The sequence below is a fragment of the Lutra lutra genome, chromosome 7 (genome assembly GCF_902655055.1).
Source record: "Lutra lutra chromosome 7, mLutLut1.2, whole genome shotgun sequence".
In the NCBI taxonomy this organism is placed as follows: domain Eukaryota; kingdom Metazoa; phylum Chordata; class Mammalia; order Carnivora; family Mustelidae; genus Lutra; species Lutra lutra.
The window spans coordinates 98,572,623-98,591,822 of NC_062284.1; the positions used below are offsets into that span (position 1 = coordinate 98,572,623).

The 19,200-nt window shown below is 39.4% G+C and overlaps 1 protein-coding gene across 2 annotated transcripts in view; it reads right to left on the reverse strand.

Moving 5' to 3' along the window:
* The window catches only part of L2HGDH (L-2-hydroxyglutarate dehydrogenase), a 45,240-nt gene that overhangs the window by 18,744 nt on the left and 7,296 nt on the right, over positions 1-19,200 (reverse strand). The window contains exons 4-6 of one of the 2 annotated variants that reach the window (XM_047736242.1): positions 12,509-12,640; positions 4,214-4,376; positions 2,302-2,336 (exon numbers count right to left, since the gene is read on the reverse strand). In XM_047736242.1, the coding sequence (XP_047592198.1) occupies positions 2,302-2,336; positions 4,214-4,376; positions 12,509-12,640 (330 nt within the window). The remainder of the gene's footprint in view (positions 1-2,301; positions 2,337-4,213; positions 4,377-12,508; positions 12,641-19,200) is intronic. The other variant, XM_047736243.1, reaches the window with a different exon arrangement.

The window sequence follows — 19,200 nt, forward strand, 5'->3', positions numbered from 1 at the left end:
ATAGGCAGGGCTACTAATGGCACAGACACTTCAGAAGTGAAAGTTTGAGTTATCATTCCTGAGTGATCAGGAATGAAAGTCATGAGTTAACAGCTTGCCAAGGGCAAAGGACCTATGGAATATGTAGTGGAAGGAGAAAATTATAAATATCAGCTATAACATGTGATTGGTGAGAGAAATGAAGAATGTAGTGATTATGAGTACTTCTTCCTGACTTTGAAATAAATATATTTGACTTTGTATTACGCAATTCTTTCTTTATCCTCACTGTTACGGACTGAATTGTGTCCACCTCCCATAAATGCATATGTTGAAGTCCCTGCTCCTAAGGTGACTGTATTTGGAGACAGTCTTGGGGGGTAGTTAAGATTATATGAGGTCATCTAATCTGTCTGATAGGATTGGTGAGCTTATAAGAGTAAGATACTAGAGACTGCTCTCTCTGCAAATGTGCACACACAGAGAGGAGGCCATGTGAGGATGCAGCAAAAAGGCGATCATCTACAAGCCAACAAGAGAGATCTCACCAGAAACCAAACATGATGACACCTTGATCTTAGACTTCTAGCCTCCAGAACTGTGAGAAAATAAATTTCTGCTCTCTAAGCCACCCAGTCTGTGTTTTACAGTAAACAAGAAGACTACCATTTCTCCATTATCTAACATGGGATCGACTTCTCAATCTCAGTGCCATTGACATTTGGGGCCAGATACCTCTTTGTTGTGGGGGCCTATCCCTCACATCCAGCATCCCTGGCCTCCACCCACTAAATGACAGTAGTGTTGACCCCCTTCATCAATTGTGACAAACAAAAATGTCTCCAGACATTGCTGAATATCTCCTGGGTGGCAAAATCACCTCTAGTTGAGAGTTACTGATCTAACACATTTAAGTAGTGGGTAACCTTACATCTCAGTATTAAAGTTAAAGGATCTCAAAGAGGGAATGTGACTCAGCTAAAAAGAAATGTACATTACCCAAACATGGATTGAGTAGACTTCGTATCTTTTTTGGAGTTAGCATGTTTTCAGTTCTATAAAAGATAGGCGCATCTTGTAAGTGGAATCATAATTTTACTACCAACTGTATTTGGCAGTTAAATGTGGTCATAAGGGGTGTAAATGGATGCCAAGTTGAAAAGGGATGGACTGTGGGTGTCAATCCGGTTAAGCTGGGAACAATAACTGATAGAATCCCCTTCCTTGTAATGGTTCCAAGTTAAAGCTGACCAGAACAGGAATTGCATATGATTTGGCAGGCAGAAGTAAAGCCCCAACCATTATTCTCTGAAGGTCATTCCAGTCCAATGTGGTGACAAAAACCCACTGCTAAGTGAATTATAGCACCACATCTAACTCTGCTTCCCGACTACTGATACTACTGACTAAGTGCTGCCCTCTCCCACTACTTGGGTGAGAGGCAAGAGCTCCCCAGGACGCTTCATGAGCTTCCCATGTGCAATCCCACTTTAGTAGTTGGACACACTTGGCTTCACAGACTGGCTAGAGATGCCTCTGATCTACCAACTCCCCTTCTGAACCTGTGCTTCCCCAGATCTCTTCACAAATGCATAAGACCTACAACCCTCATTAATGACTCTACTCACATGACTGAACTCTGATCACTTGGAGAATATATAGCAAATGCAATGCTTTTATGCCATTCAGTAGCTCTTGTTTTAGACTACATGCAGATAAAGGAAAGCAGTTCATTTCCCTCTGAGCAATCTTCCCTCCACCGAAGTCCTCTAACTGGTAGAGAGTGAATAAGTTAATGCAGGTTAGTAGATGGAGCAATAAAATATTTATTAGTTTTGCCTTAAATACTCCAAGTGCTTATAATCCTATTCTTTGCTGGCATAATCACTTTGTGAAGACAACTCCAAGTTGAAACCCTTCTTAAAAAGCAAGCTTTTAAACTGCTCTCAAAAAATTTATCTTAGGGGGCGCCTGGTGGCTCAGTTGTTAAGTGTCAGCCTTTGGCTCAAGTCATGATTCCCGGGTCTTGGGACCTGGGATCGAGTCCCACATCGCACTCCCTCCTCAGCGGGAAACCTGCTTCTCCCTCTCCCACTCCCTCTGCTTGTTTTCCCTCTCTCCTTGTCTCTCTCTCTCTGTCAAATAAATAAATAAAATCTTAAAAAAAAAAAAAAAGAATTTATCTCAGAATAACTTCTACATTCGACAAAATTCATCCAAGGACATAGAAGACAGCACTGTGATTAATTCAACTTTTTAAGGGAGGAGAAGGGATGAAAGTAGATAAAGTAGATGTAAGTAGTGTTGTTTAAGAATCTTTACCTTTGGATTCCTTATAACAATTGGATATTTCATCCCTGAAAAAAAAAATTGGTGAAAGATTTATTTTTAGTAAAAGAAGACCTACATTTTTGAAATATTATATTAGTAACAAATTTAAATCATTTTCTTCTTTTGTAACCATGAATGCCTCCCACTTTTCATTCTAAAGCTTTTTATGAAGTAGTAAGACTAAACTACTTCATATTTGATAATATATAAAACTCTGGCCTATTTTTAAACTTGTTTTAATTCATTTAATCTATGTTTATAGACCACTCCCCACCTCAGATTCAACATAGACAGTCCCAGCTTTTCTCTGAACTGTAATCCTACAAACCAAGATGTAAAATAGATAGATCATCATTAATCAAATAGCAATAATCACACCTCAGATAAACCTCATTGGCTACAATACTGCCACTGTGCAACACTGATCATCAATTAGTATGTATTTTTGCAATGGGCTAATGAGTGCTTTTTGTGTAAGTGTTGTAAGCTGAGTGTTTGCAGATTCTAGGATGCAGAGAGAAGCAAGAGTTATCACAATACAAAAAATTCCAATAATAAACTATTTATAAAATTAGTTCCCAATGAGGTACATAGGATCTCAAAGTCTTAAAAAGCATATAAACATCAGGTAAAGACTATGATCTGCTTAGATCATAATTTTGATTTTATGTTATCTATCTATACCAATCTTAATTATTTAACAATCTTGCTTATCATATCATATTTAGAAGGACACTAGGAGAATGATTCAAACAGCCCAAAACTCCTTAAAAACCAGTTAAGGGGGACACCTGGGTGGCTCAGTGGGTTAAAGCCTCTGCCTTCGGCTCAGGTCATGATCCCAGGGTCCTGGGATAGAGCCCCGCATCGGGCTTTCTGCTCAGCAGGGAGCCTGCTTCTCTCTCTCCCTCTGCCTCCTTCTCTGCCTACTTGTGATCTCCGCCTGTCAAATAAATAAATGAAATCTTTAAAAAAAAAAAAAAACAGTTAAGGAAGAACTGAGCAACTGAGTACTCTACTTTTTCTCCTTCAAATTTCCCAATAGCAAAAATGTCCAAAAAAATTCAAGGTTACAAACCAATTCATTGGTTTAAAAAAAAATTACTCACAAAACGAAGGAAAACAAAACAAACTCTAAGTCATCTACAATGGTGGGGGTGGGGGAGAGTTCAAAATGGATGTCATACCCCGTTTACAGACAGTCTGATTCAGTAAGACTGGGTGATGTTAAAATCTGCATTTTTTTAAAAGATTTTATTTTTAAGTAATCTCTACATCCCACGTGGGGCTTGAACCCACACCCCCGAGATCAAGAGTCCTATGTTCTTCTGACTAAGCCAGCCAGGCTCCCTGAAACCTGCATTTTTAATAAGCATCCCCAAAGGATTCTGACTATTCTCTACAAAATAAGCAAGGGTGTGGAGGCTAGTTTTCCATTAACAGTTGGCCGTTCAGGTTTTAGGCCAGTCAGTAGTGTCCAATCAGTGCCAAGTTCTATCAGCACAAGACTCACCAAAAGCCCCAATTCTCCCATATCCAATCTCACATTCATCCCTTCTGCACCTGCATCCAGCTCTACACCTTACTTTAGCCTAGCTCCTGGGGACCCTCCCACCAATACCACCCCAGACAAAAATAGCTGGTTTAGAAGTCAATACAAGTGGGGCGCCTGGGTGGCTCGGTCAGTTGAGCATCTGCCTTGGGCTCAGGTCATGATCCCAGTGTCCTGGGATCAAGCCCCATACTGGTCTCCTTGCTCTGCAGGAAGTCTGCTTCTCCCTCTCCTTCTGCCTCCAGCACCCTCTGCTTGTGCTCTCTCTGTCAAATAAATAAATAGAATCTTAAAAAAAAAAAAGAAAGGAATCAATACAAGTATGCAAAAGAAAGGACAAGGATGGCTTACCATCTTTACTTCCTGAAGGACTTTCTTTAGCCATTTCAATATCTTTTACTTCAAAACTGGTCATGACAACGCCACCTGCTTCTTGGAAATCCTGGGCAAATGACAAAGCCACCTGCCGATAGTCCACAATGCCAGTATATGGGCAATCAATAGCCATTAGACCCTGGGACAGGATTATGAAACAGTCAAGATCATATAATTAAAAATAATCGAGGATAGGTTGTTCAATAAATTTTATTTGGGATGAATTTTTTTACTGTTAATTTTGATGGATAATATTCATTATCATTTCTTGGCAAAAATCCAGTGCCTAAATCTGATGTTGAATAATATGTCTAACAAATAAAAGAAATAAGACTAGCTAAATAAGAAAATCTCTTGTACTCAGGAAATCATTCTCCTCTGTTGGGGAGTTAATTTTGCTGGATTCTTCTAGCTGCTACAATGAGTTTTTCAGTTTTATTCATCCCTCAACATACCTGATTCTGATTCATATCTGATTCTGAGTCAACTTCCATATCACCAAATGATTGTTTTAAATGAACTCCACTGAGATTTTCCCAGTATTGTATTATATGTCATGCACACTCAGTGAGGACTCAGAGTTGTTCTAGCTATTTACAATGTTTGCAGAGTGTTGATTTGATTTGCTGCAAACTCTATCTTCAGGACAACAAATATTAAATGGAGATTTTATGTGGTTAACTCCAATTTTCTCTTCAAGTAATAGAGAAATTAATAGCCTGAGTTTTTTGTTGTCATTATGTTGTTGCTATTTGGTAGGCTTTTTTTTTTGTCTTATCACTCAAGACATGCTCAAACTCTACAGATGTATGACCTATAATCATACTTACTTGATTTTTTGGAACAAATTTTGAATGTGCGTTGGCCTTTACCATTCTGAAGAATAGAATTTCACATGACAAGTATTGACTAGATTTTGGTGAATCCTTGGAAACAGCATCATTTTCTGTTGCCTTACTATGTGTATGAGTATATCAGTTCTCCCAAGCGGTTTTCCCTAAGAGGCCGGTAGCCTGGTTCCCAGAACAACTAATGCCCAGAAGCTGTGTGTGACTGGTAAATGCTGCCATCCTCTCGTTTGGCTGGCATGGGACTGGTATCATTGCAGTTTTACAATTCTATCTGATAGTATTATTTAAAATATCTCATTCTTGTATTCAGCCCCACCCCTACTCCAATACATTTACCTGCTTAACCTCTAAAAGCTTTTGGCTTTGCCATCCATCCCTGATCACCCATTCCAAATGGCCAGATCACAACTAGGGGTAAAGGCTCACAAAACAAGCAATAGTCTCTTGTCACAAATTGAAGGCAACATTTGGTAAATTTGATTTTTGCTTCCAGACTATGAGATCATTTGCCTAACACAGAAATCATTCCTTATGTCTTGATGTAATAGATATACATTTAAGATTTTGACATTGGATCTTATATTGCCTGACCACCTCCAAATCCACAAGTCAATGGTTATAATCCAACTTCAAACTGTAAATAGTATTTGGGGTACAATAACCTTGGAAACCAGCAGGTAATACCAAAAGCTTAGTCACAAAAACTTCTCACCTCACATAAACTACATGACAAATAAGATAAAAGAAGGATAAAAACATGCTATAAAAGTGCTTCCTATCAAGTTTTTTGGAATCCCAGTAACTTCCTTATTTTTATTCCTTATTCTTATTTTTCCTATTACCCAGCACAATGTCTGACACACAGAAGGCACTCAAACTTTTACTGAATGGTGAACTTCTAAGGGCTGTCTTTAAACATACTAGATCTCTCTCCACTCTAGACCTTCCCTTAAAGGTCTCCCTTCTTTCTTTCTCCTTCAAGTCTTGGTTTTGTTCCACCTCATGAGATGCTGGTGTGCCCCACAATATACATATGTTGGGGGAAGGTGGAGTGAGTCACTGTGGCTCAGCAATTCAACGCCCTGGCCCAGGATGGGGCTGGTAGACAGGCTGGGTGTCAGACAGGAGGCTGTGCATGCATTCTACAGGTTAGCAGGTCAGAGCTTGAAATCTGAGGCCACTGCAGGTCAGGTGGCTAGAAATGAACTAGGCAAGCAGGACACAGAAAGTTGGGAGTTGAAAGTCAGTCAGGAGGAGAGAGGAACAGATGAACGTGTGGTTGACTAATAGTGTTAAAGAAAAGGCAAAAAGATCACAAAAGCTAAGGTCAGAGTGCACAGTCAGGATTTGCCCAGAGAGAGCTGTCGAGAGCTATCCTCCAAAGACAAAGTTTACAGAAATTTCCAAGATTCTCCCCTTAGGGCTATTTAATCTTCTCCCTAAAGAGATCTGATCCAAAAAGCCCTTTAGAGCTGCCCTGAACTTTTTCTTTCCGGAGAGGCTGGACAAAACAGAAATGAATCTATACTATAGAAATTTTGCCCCCTACTCCTGGTCATAGCACTAGGGTTGAAGGACCAGGAAGAAATTCACACAAGAGACCTTTATGTAATAATCAGACTATTTTCCACTGTACATTGCCACCACTAAATACCTCTAGGCATAAATAATTATAATGTGGCATTATATAAAGTGCCAGATAATGTTAATGCAACACTATATAAAGTAGATCAGTTCTGCAGAGCCCTTGGAGAAAAGCAGATTGTACCCCCTTTTTTAGTTACACTCCTTACTCATCTCTCAAGTGAAGGTTTACCTCAAGAAGCCTTTCCTAAACTCGTAGACTAAGCTAAAAGCTTTCCCTTATATTGATACAAAACAGATTATTAGCTCTATCAAAATACTTTTTACTATATTAGAATTTTATCTTCTGCTACTCTTTACCTTTCTTTAGGCTGGTCACCATATCTTACTCATCTTCATACCTGTAGTACCTAATATAGTGTTTGGCACATAGTAAAGATGAAAATGTTGGCTGAACTGAACAGAAAAAATACCAGTTCTGAATCAGATCTTGGGGCAGGGACTCTTGGGAGCTATGTGACCTTGGGAAAGTAACTGAGTCACTTTCATTTATAAGACACATGTAATCTGACTATGCACACATAGCTCATCTACTCATTGTGAGGCCTGTGAAGACCACATGGTCAGGCATACAGAACACCATCCGGACTCAACCTTACAATGCGTGAAAAGCTGCTCTGTTTTGTTTTTTGTTGTTGTTGTTGTTTTTAAGATTTTATTTATTTATTTGACAGACAGAGATCACAAGTAGGCAGAGAGGCAGGCGGAGAGAGAGAAGGAAGCAGGCTTCCTGCCGAGCAGAGAGCCCGATGTGGGGCTCGATCCCAGGACCCTGGGATCACGACCTGAGCTGAAGACAGAGGTTTTAATCCACTGAACCAGCCAGGCGCCCCCACTCTGTTTGTTTTGAACAGTCAAGCATGATATAAAGCCTGGGCTCCTCTTCCCATTTCTTCCTCTCTCTAAAGCCCCTCACAAAGTTCTACAACAGACTACGATTACTATTCCAGCTGGCTCTGGCCTCTGATTCAAGGCTCCCCTCTTTCCCATGTCCAGTCCAATTCCATCCTATGTACCAGAAACTTGATTAAGTTCCCTAAATTGGCACATTTTACATGCCATTCTCCTGCCCAAATTCTTCAGTGGTTCCCTGCTGTTTAGACCAGGGGCTGGCAATCTTTTCTGTAAAGGGCCAGCCACTAAATATTTTTGTTTACATGGGACTTATGATCTCAAACTACTCAGTCTGGCTATGGTACAAAAACAGCCATAGACAATACAAAAAATACATGTATTCCTATATTTTTGGACACTGAAATTTCAATTTCATATAATTTTCATGTGTCACAAAATATGATTCTTTTAATTTTCTTCAACAATTTAAAAATGTAAAAACTGCTGTCCTCAGTTCATAGGCCATAAAAAACAGGTGGCAGGCTGGATTTGGCCCACCGACCACACTGCCAACCCTGGCTAAGACCATGTAGCATTTGGTCAAAGCCTGAAAGAAACAGAAAGCCAAAATAAGATAGTCATTGAATATGACTTGTTTTTACAAAATTAGTCATTCATTTACCATGTCAGAGAGACAAGAAATACCTGGAGAGAAGAATAGGGAATAGAAGGCCTAGTGTATCCCACAAGCAAAAACACTTTGATTATTCTGAGACCCAAGGTGAGGAATGCTAGAACTGAAGATGCTATGACCTTTGGAAGAAGAACGCATTCAACATTATTTGGAATCATAGGTATTATGATTCCTCTTAGTAACTTTATACTAATAGCCTCTTAGTAACTTTATACTAATAAAGAAGACCTATATTTGGGGATGCCTGGGTGGCTCAGTCAGTTAAGCATCTGACAGTTCAGGTCATGATCTGAGGGTCCTCGGATCGAGCCCTGCATCTACCCCTAGGTCGAGCCCTGCATCAGGCTCCATGCTCAACAGGAAGACTGCCCTTACCCTCTTCCTCTCCCTCTGCACCCCCACCTGCTTCTGCTCTTAAGTAAATAAAATCTTAAAAAAAAAGAAAAGAAAAGAAAAGAAAAGAAAACCATATATTTTGACCTATATAACTAAAGATAACTTCATGGGGGAAAAAACTTTATTTCTACTTTGTCTTTTTTGCAGAAAAGATTTGAGGCAGCTTCTAAAAACAAACAAAGAACACAAAACAATATATACTAGCACTAAACATTGAGCCAGCTAAAGTATATTAATGGAAGGGAAAAAATAAAAATTATTATTTGCAAACAACAAGACTACATAGAAAATCCCCCCCAAAATTATAGAAACTATTAGAATAAATATGTGAATTTAACATCCAAGATGGACAAAAGGTCAAAAATCAAATATATTTCCATATATTTGCAATATACAAGTAGAAAATGAAATTTTCTAGTGTTTGCAATATACAAGTAGAAATATTTGCAACATACAAGCAGAAAATGAAACAAGTAGAAAGTGAATTTAAGTAACAATACCATTTATGGGAGTATCAAAAACCATCAAATACCTAGAAATGAATCTAAGAGATATGAAAGACCCCTACACTGAAAATTATAACACATTTTTGTAATGAATTAAGAAGATACAGATAAATGGATGGATCTACTATGTTCATGGATTAGAAGATACAATATTGTGAAGATATAAATTGTCTCCAATGGACTTACAAATTCAATGCAATCTCAATCAAAATCACAAGTTTACCTTGTGCTGTTTAGCAAATTAAGTCTTTTTTTTTTTTTTTTTTTTTTTGACAGACACAAGTAGGCAGAGAGAGAGGAGGAAGCAGGCTCCCTGCTGAGCAGAGAGCCCGATGCCCCGGGGCTCGATCCCAGGACTCCAGGATCATGACCTGAGCTGAAGGCAGAGGCTTTAACCCACTGAGCCACCCAGGCGCCCCTAGCAAATCAATTCTAAAAGATATACAGAAATACAAAGATCTAAGAACAGCCAAGTAATGTTGAAGAAGAACAAAATTAAAGGGATTTCTCGGGGCGCCTGGGTGGCTCAGTGGGTTAAGCCGCTGCCTTTGGTTCAGGTCATGATCTCAGGGTCCTGGGTTCAAGCCCCACATCGGGCTTTCTGCTCAGCAGGGAGCCTGCTTCCTCCTCTCTCTCTGCCTGCCTCTCTGCCTGCTTGTGATCTCTCTCTGTCAAATAAATAAATAAAATCTTTAAAAAAAAAAAAAAGGGATTTCTCGACCAGATTATTAAACCTACTAAAAAGTTATGATAATCAAGACATTATGGTAGTGGTGAAAGAGGAGAGAACAGAACAGAATAGTCCAGACATGGAGCCCACACATACAGTCACCTGATACCACAAAGGTAACAGTGCAGTTCAGTGGGGGAAACAATGGTGTTTTGACAAATGGTGCTGGGTCAATTGGGTATCCATATAGAAAAAAAAATGTACCCTGACTTTTACCTTTGTATAATTGTAAGGCCATGAAACTTATAACTACAACTATATGCAACATATGGATGAATTTCATAACTAATACTAAATAAAATAAGTTCAGACACAAAATGAGCACCTACTATACAATTCCAGTTAATACAATTATAAAACCTATGATGTAAGAAGTCAGGATAGTGATTACCCTTAGGGGAAAGGTAGTGATAGGAAGGGGCTTGAGAAGAATACTGAGAGGCTGGTAACATTATGCTGTTGATCCAGGTACTGGTCACACTTGATGAAAATTCATCACGCTATACATTTATGATTCTTATGTTATGATTCAACAAAAAAAGTCCAAAAAATCAAGGCAGATAGAAGATGAGAGTGGAAAGATATAATGAAATGAAGAGAGAAATACATAAAAATAAAAATATATGCTTAAGACCCTAGATATCTGGGAGGAGTGGAAACACAAGTGTGTCTCCGAGCTTCCTTGTAGCCACTGTAAATACAACAACACAATTGATTAAATGAGTCCATGTTCATAAGATAAAAACAAGTTAATTGTGCTCAGGAAGAACATAATTATTCTTAGAAGTGAGGTCTGAGAAAAATTTCTCCTGAGGGTTCTTGGAGACAGATGTTGGATAACACAGTGGACAACCTATGTCCTCAACCTCATCCTAACCTCATCCTCAACCTCATCCTAAACTCATCCTCATCCAGTGTCACAATGACCTTCTCCATAGGCTAATGCCATAAAACCAAAGAATAATTCAGAGGGAATAATCTGGGGTCAAAGAGTAGGAAGAGAAAAACACTGCAATGCAGGTGTGCCACTTGGGTAGTGTAGACGTATAAGAATAAATGGTCTACATATTGGATATCACTCATAAATAGTGTTTTTATTTCCCATAAACCAAGCTTTTGATAAGCATTGCTTGGCAGTGAGTTCAAAGTCACATTCTCTAAGATATGTACCCAGAGTCCACCTATTGTATATTGTCAATAAAATGGGGTGGAGGCACCTGGGTGGCTCAGTCAGTAAAGCATCCAACTGTTGGCTTCAGCTCAGGTCATGATCTCAGGGTCATGAGGTAAAGCCTCACGTTGGGCCCCACACTGGGTGCGGAACCTGCTTAAGATTCTCTCTCTCTCCTTCCCCTTCCTCCCCAACTGCTCTAAAAAAGAAAGAAAGAAAGAAAGAAAGAAAGAAAGAAAGAAAGAAAGAAGTTTAAACAGAAAGAAGTTTAAACAGTCATTAAGCCATTTTATTGTGGTGACTCTACATGATATTTTGCTTAAACTGAATTTCTAAAGTTGGTATGTTAACACATACTTCTGCTTCTTCCCCCAAAAATGATGGTGGTGAGGAATAGGAGATAATAGCCATTCATTGGAATAGTTAGTGGAACTGGGGTAGGACTGATAGCCTCTGAAAGACTATCAAAGAAAGTCAATATGCGGGCGCCTGGGTGGCTCAGTGGGTTAAGCCGCTGCCTTCGGCTCAGGTCATGATCTCAGGGTCCTGGGATCTAGCCCCGCATCGGGCTCTCTGCTCAGCAGGGAGCCTGCTTCCTCCTCTCTCTCTGCCTGCCTCTCTGCCTGCTTGTGATCTCTCTCTGTCAAATAAATAAATAAAATCTTTAAAAAAAAAAAAAGTCAATATGCTGAGTAACTATTAAATTATTTTTCATGTTTCTTTCATAAATAAAAGATCTGTTCTCCCCTTAGCATGTTCTTTTTTTTTTCTTTTAAAGATTTTATTTATTTATTTGACAGACAGAGATCACAAGTAGGCAGAGAGGCAGGCAGAGACAGAGAGAGGAGGAAGCAGGCTCCCCGCTGAGCAGAGAGCCCGATGCGGGGCTCGATCCCAGGACCCTGAGATCATGACCTGAGCCGAAGGCAGCGGCTTAACCCACTGAGCCACCCAGGCGCCCCCTCCCCTTAGCATGTTCTAAGCAAGATATTCTACAAACTACCCTTCACACTCATGGATAATATAGCCACCCTTCTCAAAATTTTTCAGTGCTTCCTCATGCCTACTAACTTCAAAGTTATTAGTGGGAATATTAAGTCCTTTACACAAGCCTAATCCTGTTTTTCCAGGCTCATCTATTATCTCTCCCTACACACCCTGGGAATCAACCATACCTCACCACTCAATGCTTTCCCAATATACCATATGGTCTAAGACCTCCTCTTGTCTCTGCTTATGTTCTTCAGATTTGGTATTTTCTCACCGGGAAAGAAGAAATTAGGTGTTCAGAATTTGCAGCAATGCCCCCTTGTGGCTGTTACCTCACTGTCCCAGAAGAGTGATTCCTTCTTTTAAGTTCACCTTCAGCTTCCATGTCACACGACTGAGCCCTAAATGAAAATGTCTTTGTGAGCATGAATGTGGGGTTTTAGTGAATCACTTACCCTACAATATGGCTCCTTCTTCTTTATATCCTCCTGTTGGATTAGCCTCAGGCCCTGCACACCATTCTGCAGGCCTCTCTCATATAGGGCCTGAAGTCTGGGGATTTCTTCTTGTTCAACAGCTACTATAAGCTTAAAAAACAAAAACAACAACAACAACAAAAAAAAACAAGTTAAGAATATGGAGAGTTAGGGGGCACCTGAGTGGCTCAGTGGGCTAAAGCCTCTGCCTTCGGCTCAGGTCGTGATCCCAGGGTCCTGGGATCGAGCCCCGCATCGGGCTCTCTGCTTAGCAGGGAACCTGCTTCCTCCTCTCTCTCCTGCCTGCCTCTCTGACTACTTGTGATCTCTATCAAATTAAAAAAAAAAAAAAAAAAAAGAATATGGAGAGTTAAACATATAATTAACTATAAAAGATAAAGTCAATAAAAAATCATAAATTATCATGATTCAAATTTGATTTTTGTCTACTTCTCCCTTTTTTTTTTTTTAAAGATTTTATTTATTTATTTGTCAGAGAGAGAGAGGGAGAGAGAGCAAGCACAGGCAGACAGAATGGCAGGCAGAGGCAGAGGGAGAAGCAGGCTCCCTGATGAGCAAGGAACCCGATGTGGGACTCGATCCCAGGACGCTGGGATCATGACCTGAGCCGAAGGCAGCTGCTTAATCAACTGAGCCACTCAGGCGTCCCTACTTCTCCCTTTTTTCATGACCTCAATTTCCACCTCCATAGGAAAAAGTTGTCTTAAGAAAACTGCATTAAAACAATTTTTCCTTTAAAAAAAGTAAAAAATTGGGGCGCCTGGGTGGCTCAGTGGGTTAAGCCGCTGCCTTCGGCTCAGGCATGATCCCAGGTCCTGGGTTCGAGCCCCGCGTCGGGCTTTCTGCTCAGCAGGGAGCCTGCTTCCTCCTCTCTCTCTGCCTGCCTCTCTGCCTACTTGTGATTTCTCTCTGTCAAATAAATAAATAAAATCTTTAAAAAAAAAATAAAAAAAAATAAAAAAGTAAAAAATTAAAAATTAAAAAAAAAAAACAAATTTTCCTTAAAAGTGAGATGTAGCCTTAATTTCCACTTCTGCTATCAGAGTTGCTACATGAATCTTGGCCACAGCAACTATTATCAACATCACTCCCTCAATTCTAAAGGGTAGAGTAGCACAGGTGGCACAGTCTTTACAATTAAAAAAACCAAAAACCAAAACCAAAACAAACAAACAAAAAAGAATGGCCTTCTTGGGAGCGCCTAGGTGGCTCAGTGGGTTAAAGCCTCTGCCTTTGGCTCAGGTCATGATCTCAAGGTCCTGGGATCGAGCCCCGAATCAGGCTCTCTGCTCAATGGGAAGCCTGCTTCCTCCTCTCTCTCTCTGCCTGCCTCTCTGCCTACTTGTGATCTCTGTCAAATAAATAAATAAAATCTTAAAAAAAAAAAAAAAGAATGGCCTTCTTATTTCTACAAGAGTATATAAAATACCAATTTATCAGAAAACTGGTATTTAGTATAATGGGATATCACTAACAGAAAACTATCCATTTTATTTCCTGGAATAAATAAAGTATATTATAAAATATTTACTAATGCATTCTACTGCAGAAGAAAAAAAACAGTAAATCAATCAACTTTACTCAGGATTCTTTTTCTATTTATTTCTGGGCAAACTATCTATCTGAGGTAGTTTCTTAACAGCTACTGGCAAAGAAAGGCACAGATGCATATTCACAGGTACATTAGAATTCACAGGTACATCAGAATTCACAAATTGTTACTTCATAGCAAGAAGTCGACAGAATTTTATTAAGATAATACTTTTAATCAATGTGTAAATGTTATTTAAATCAACAAATAATTAACCTTAAAAATAGAAGTGAAATCAAGGGACACTATAAAGAAAGTGAAAAGACAAGGAATGGGTTAAAATACTCATAAATCACATAGCTGATATTGTCTAATTCCAGAATATATAAAAAGAACCCTTATAATTCAATATAAAAAGTGTAAATACAATTTTATATCTTGTTTTTTTCACATAACACTATGTTGGGACCATTATTCCACATTATTTAAAAAATCATAGCACCTTTAATAGCAACAAGAAACTTTTATTCTTTTTTTTTTTTTTTAAGATTTTATTTATTTATTTGACAGACAGAGATCACAAGTAGGTAGAGAGGCAGGCAGAGAGAGAGAGAGGAGGAAGCAGGCTCCCTGCTGAGCAGAGAGCCCGATGCGGGACTCGATCCCAGGACTCTGAGATCATGACCTGAGCCGAAGGCAGCGGCTTAACCCACTGAGCCACCCAGGCGCCCCAAGAAACTTTTATTCTTAAAAACTACATGAAGAATGGGGCACCTGGGTGCCTCAGTGGGTTAAAGCCTCTGCCTCTGGCTTGGGTCATGATCTCAGGGTACTGAGATGGAGCCCCGTATTGGGCTCTCCGCTTAGCAGGGAGCCTGCTTCCTCCTCTCTCTCTCTGGCTGCTTCTCTGCCTGCTTGTGATCTCTGTCTGTCAAATAAATAAATAAGATCTTAAAAACAAAACCAAAAAAAAAACTACATGAAGAAGACTTACAAGGAAATACGAATAACTATATAGCAACAAATTAGATAATCTATATGAAATGGCAAAGTTCATAGAAAAACACAAACTTCTGAAACTGACTCAAGAAGAAAAAGAAAATCTGAATAGGCCTATAACAAGTAAAGAAATTGGATTAGTAACTTTAAAACTTCCCACAAAGAAAAGCTCAAGCTCAAGGGCTTTCTTTACCTGTGAATACTGCCATATGTTTAAAGAAAAATTAGCTCCAATTCCACATAAACTCTTTCAAAGAACTGAAGAAGAGGGAATACTTTCTAATTCTATGAGGCCAGTATTAGCCTGATATCCAAACCAAACAGATATCAAAAGAAAATAAAACTGCAGACCAATATCCAATATGAATATTGATGCAAAAATCCTGAACACAACACTAGTAAACTAAGTGTGCAACATATAAAAAAGATTGACACTGCAACCAAGTGGTATTCATTGCAGGAATGCCAAATCAATTTAACATCCAAAAGTCAATTGATATAATATACCATATTAATTGAATATAAAAACACAATTGCCTCAACAGAAGCAGAAAAGGCATACCCTTTCGTGATAAAAAAAACACATTACAGATTTGGGGCGGCTGGCTGGCTCAGTTGGTAGAACATGTGACTCTTGACATGGGTTGTGAGTTCAAGCTTCATGTGGGGGGTAAAGATTATTTAAAAATAAAAATCTTGTGGGGGGAAGAAATGAAAAAACCTTAAATTCACAATAGAAAGGAACTTCCTCAATTTGACAAAGGGTATCTATAAAAAAAAACCTTACAACTAGCATCATACTTAATAGTGAAAGATTGAATGCTTTCTCACTAAGATCAGCAACAAGGATGTCCATTTTCACTACTTCTATTTAACACTGTATTTATGATTCTACCTGGGAAAATTAGGAAAGAAAAAAATATACAAAAGGCATCCAAATTGAAAAACTATCCTAGAGCTCCTGGGTGGCTCAGTTGGTTGTGCAACTGCCTTCAGTTTAGGTCATGATCCTGGACTTCTAGGATCAAGTCCCGCATCGGGCTCCCAGCTCCTTGGGGAGTGTGCTTCTCCCTCTGACCTTCTCCTCTCTCATGCTCTCTCTCACTCATTCTCTCTCAAATAAATAAATAAAATATTAAAAAAAAAAAAGAAAGAAAGAAAAAGAAAAACTATCCTATTTGCAGATGACATATTCCTGCATATAGAAAATCCTAAGGAATCTACACACACACACACACACACACACACACACACAACTATTATAATGAATTTAGCAAGGTTGCAAGAGAAAATACATACAAATCAATCATATTCTATACATTACCAATGAATAATCCAAAATGAATTTCAGAGAAAATCCCCCTCACAAAAGCATCAAAAAGAATAAAATATCAAAGGGCGCCTGGGTGGCTCAGTGGGTTAAGCCTCTGCCTTCAGCTCAGGTCATGATCTCAGGGTCCTGGGATCGAGCTCTGAGTCAGGCTCTCTGCTTAGCGGGCAGCCTGCTTCTCCCTCTCTTTCTCTGCCTGTCTCTCTGCCTGCTTGTGATCTCTCTCTGTGTGTCAAATAAATAAATAAAATCTTTTAAAAAAAAAAGAATAAAATATCAAGGAATAAGTTTAACAAAAATTGCAAGACCTATACACTGAAAAATACAAAACACTGTCAAAAGAAATTAAGATCTGGGGCGCCTGGGTGGCTCGGTTGGTTAAGCCTCAGCCTTTGGCTCAGGTCATGATCTCAGGGTCCTGGGATCAAGTCCCGCATCGGGCTCCCTGCTCAGCGGGGGGCCTGCTTCTGCCTCTGCTGCTCCCCCTCCTTGTGCTCTCTTGCTCTCTCTGCCCAATAAATAAATAAAATCTTTTTTAAAAAAATTTAAGATCTAAAAAAATGGGAAGACATTTCCATGTTCATGGTTTGCAAGATTTAATATTAAGATGGCAATACCCCCCAAACTGATCTATAGATTCAACATAATCTCTATCAGACTTTCAGCTGTTTTTGTTGTTATTGTTGTTGTCTTAAGTAACTGACTAAACAACCCTGACATTCATGTGGAAAAGCAAGGGACCCAGAACAGCCAAAACAATCTTGAATAAAGGACAAAGCTGGAGGACTCACAATTCCTGATTTCAAAATATAATAAACAGCCACAGTAATCAAGATACTATGGTATTGGCATAAGGATAGATATACATCAATGAAATGGAATTGAGAATCTTAAACATATCCTCCTACATTTATGCTTAACTAACGCTTGGGGCGCCTGGGTAGCTCAGTGGGTTAAAGCCTCTGCCTTCGGGTCCCGGGATCCAGCCCCGCAACGGGCTCTCTGCTCAGCAGGGAGCCTGCTTCCTCCTCTCTCTCTCTCTCTGCCTACTGGTAATCTCTGTCAAATAAATAAATAAATAAATAATCTTTAAAAAAAAAAAAACACCTAACTCTTTTTGAAAAGATTTATTTATTTATTTATTTATTTGAGAGACAGAGAGAGCACGTGAGCGAGCATGGTGGAGGGGGCAGAGCAAAGGGAGAGGGAGACTCAACTAGACTCCTCACTAAGCATGGAGCCTAATGCAGGGCCCCATCTCAGGACCCTGAGATCACCACCTGAACTGAAACCAAGAGTCAGACACCTAACTGACTGCGCCACCCAGACACCCTCAACTCACTTTTGATAAAGTTGCCAAAAAAATATAGAAAGAACAGTTTTTTCAGCAAATGGTGTCGAGACAACTGTAAAAGAATGAAGTTGAGCCCCTTCCTCACACCATATACCAAAATCAATTTAAAACTGATCATACACTAGAAGTACAAGTGTAGGGGGTGGGAGAGGGGGCCCCTGCTTCTGATGGCAGGGTCTGGGGAAGAAACAGTAGACCAGCTGTGAAGGTAGTAACCTCCTGAAATAGCCAAAGAAGCAGGCCAAAAAAATGGAACTAGGAAGGTAAGGCATTTAAACAGGAACAAAAAGAGAAGACACTCAAGGGGCTAAAAGTGAAAGCTACAGGAAAGGATCTTCTGACCACAGTTGGGATTAAGAAATCTGGCAGAAAGGGACGCCTGGGTGGCTCAGTTGGTTAAGCAGCTGCCTTCGGCTCAGGTCATGATCCCAGCGTCCTGGGATCGAGTCCCACATCGGGCTCCTTGCTCATCAGAGAGCCTGCTTCTCCCTCTGCCTCTGCCTGCCATTCTGTCTGCCTGTGCTTGCTCTCTCTCTCTCTCTGACAAATAAATAAATAAAATCTTTAAAAAAAAAAAAAAAAAGAAATCTGGCAGAAAATAAGTTGCTCCTTGTACCTAAGGCAATGGTGATCCTTAATTCCAAAATTCCTATTTACACATCTAGATTACCTGTCATATCTGTTGCCACCTATAGCTAGAATAAAGTGTCCTCTTGGATCCTGTTGTACATTTAGGAATAAATTATTAATATACACACACACACACATATATACGTATATATACACACGTATATGCACATACATATATACACGTATATATGTACATATATATGTATATTATATATATAAAAATCATATAATTGCTCATCTTCTCTTTAGTTCTTCTCTCTCAGCCATTGCAACTTTAGCTCTGAATCAGAGTAAACCCAGCCTAGAATCCTGCCAAAGTCTACTCTTCAATCTTTGATCTATCCCAAATACTGTACCACCTGGAATTAAACCAACTCATTGTGGGGTGGGGGGAGTGATCATAGATCTAAATGTTAGAGATAAGGCTATAACAAAACTCTTAGAAGAAAAAAATGTACAAGTAATTTTTCAGGTTAAGCAATGATTTCTGAGATACAACACTAAAACTATGAGCAACAGGGGTACCTGGGTGGCTCAGTGGGTTTAAGCCTCTGCCTTCAGCTCGGGTCATGATCCCAGGGTCCTGGGATCAAGCCGCACATCGGGCTCTCTGCTCAGCAGGGAGCCTGCTTCCTCCTCTCTCTCTGCCTGCCTCTCTGCCTACTTGTGATCTCTGTCTGTCAAATAAATAAATAAAATCTTAAAAAAAAAAACACAACAAAACTATAAGCAACAAAAGAAAAAAGTGATAACTGAACTTCATCAAAATTACAAGTTTCTGTGCTTTAAAATATATTATCAAGAAA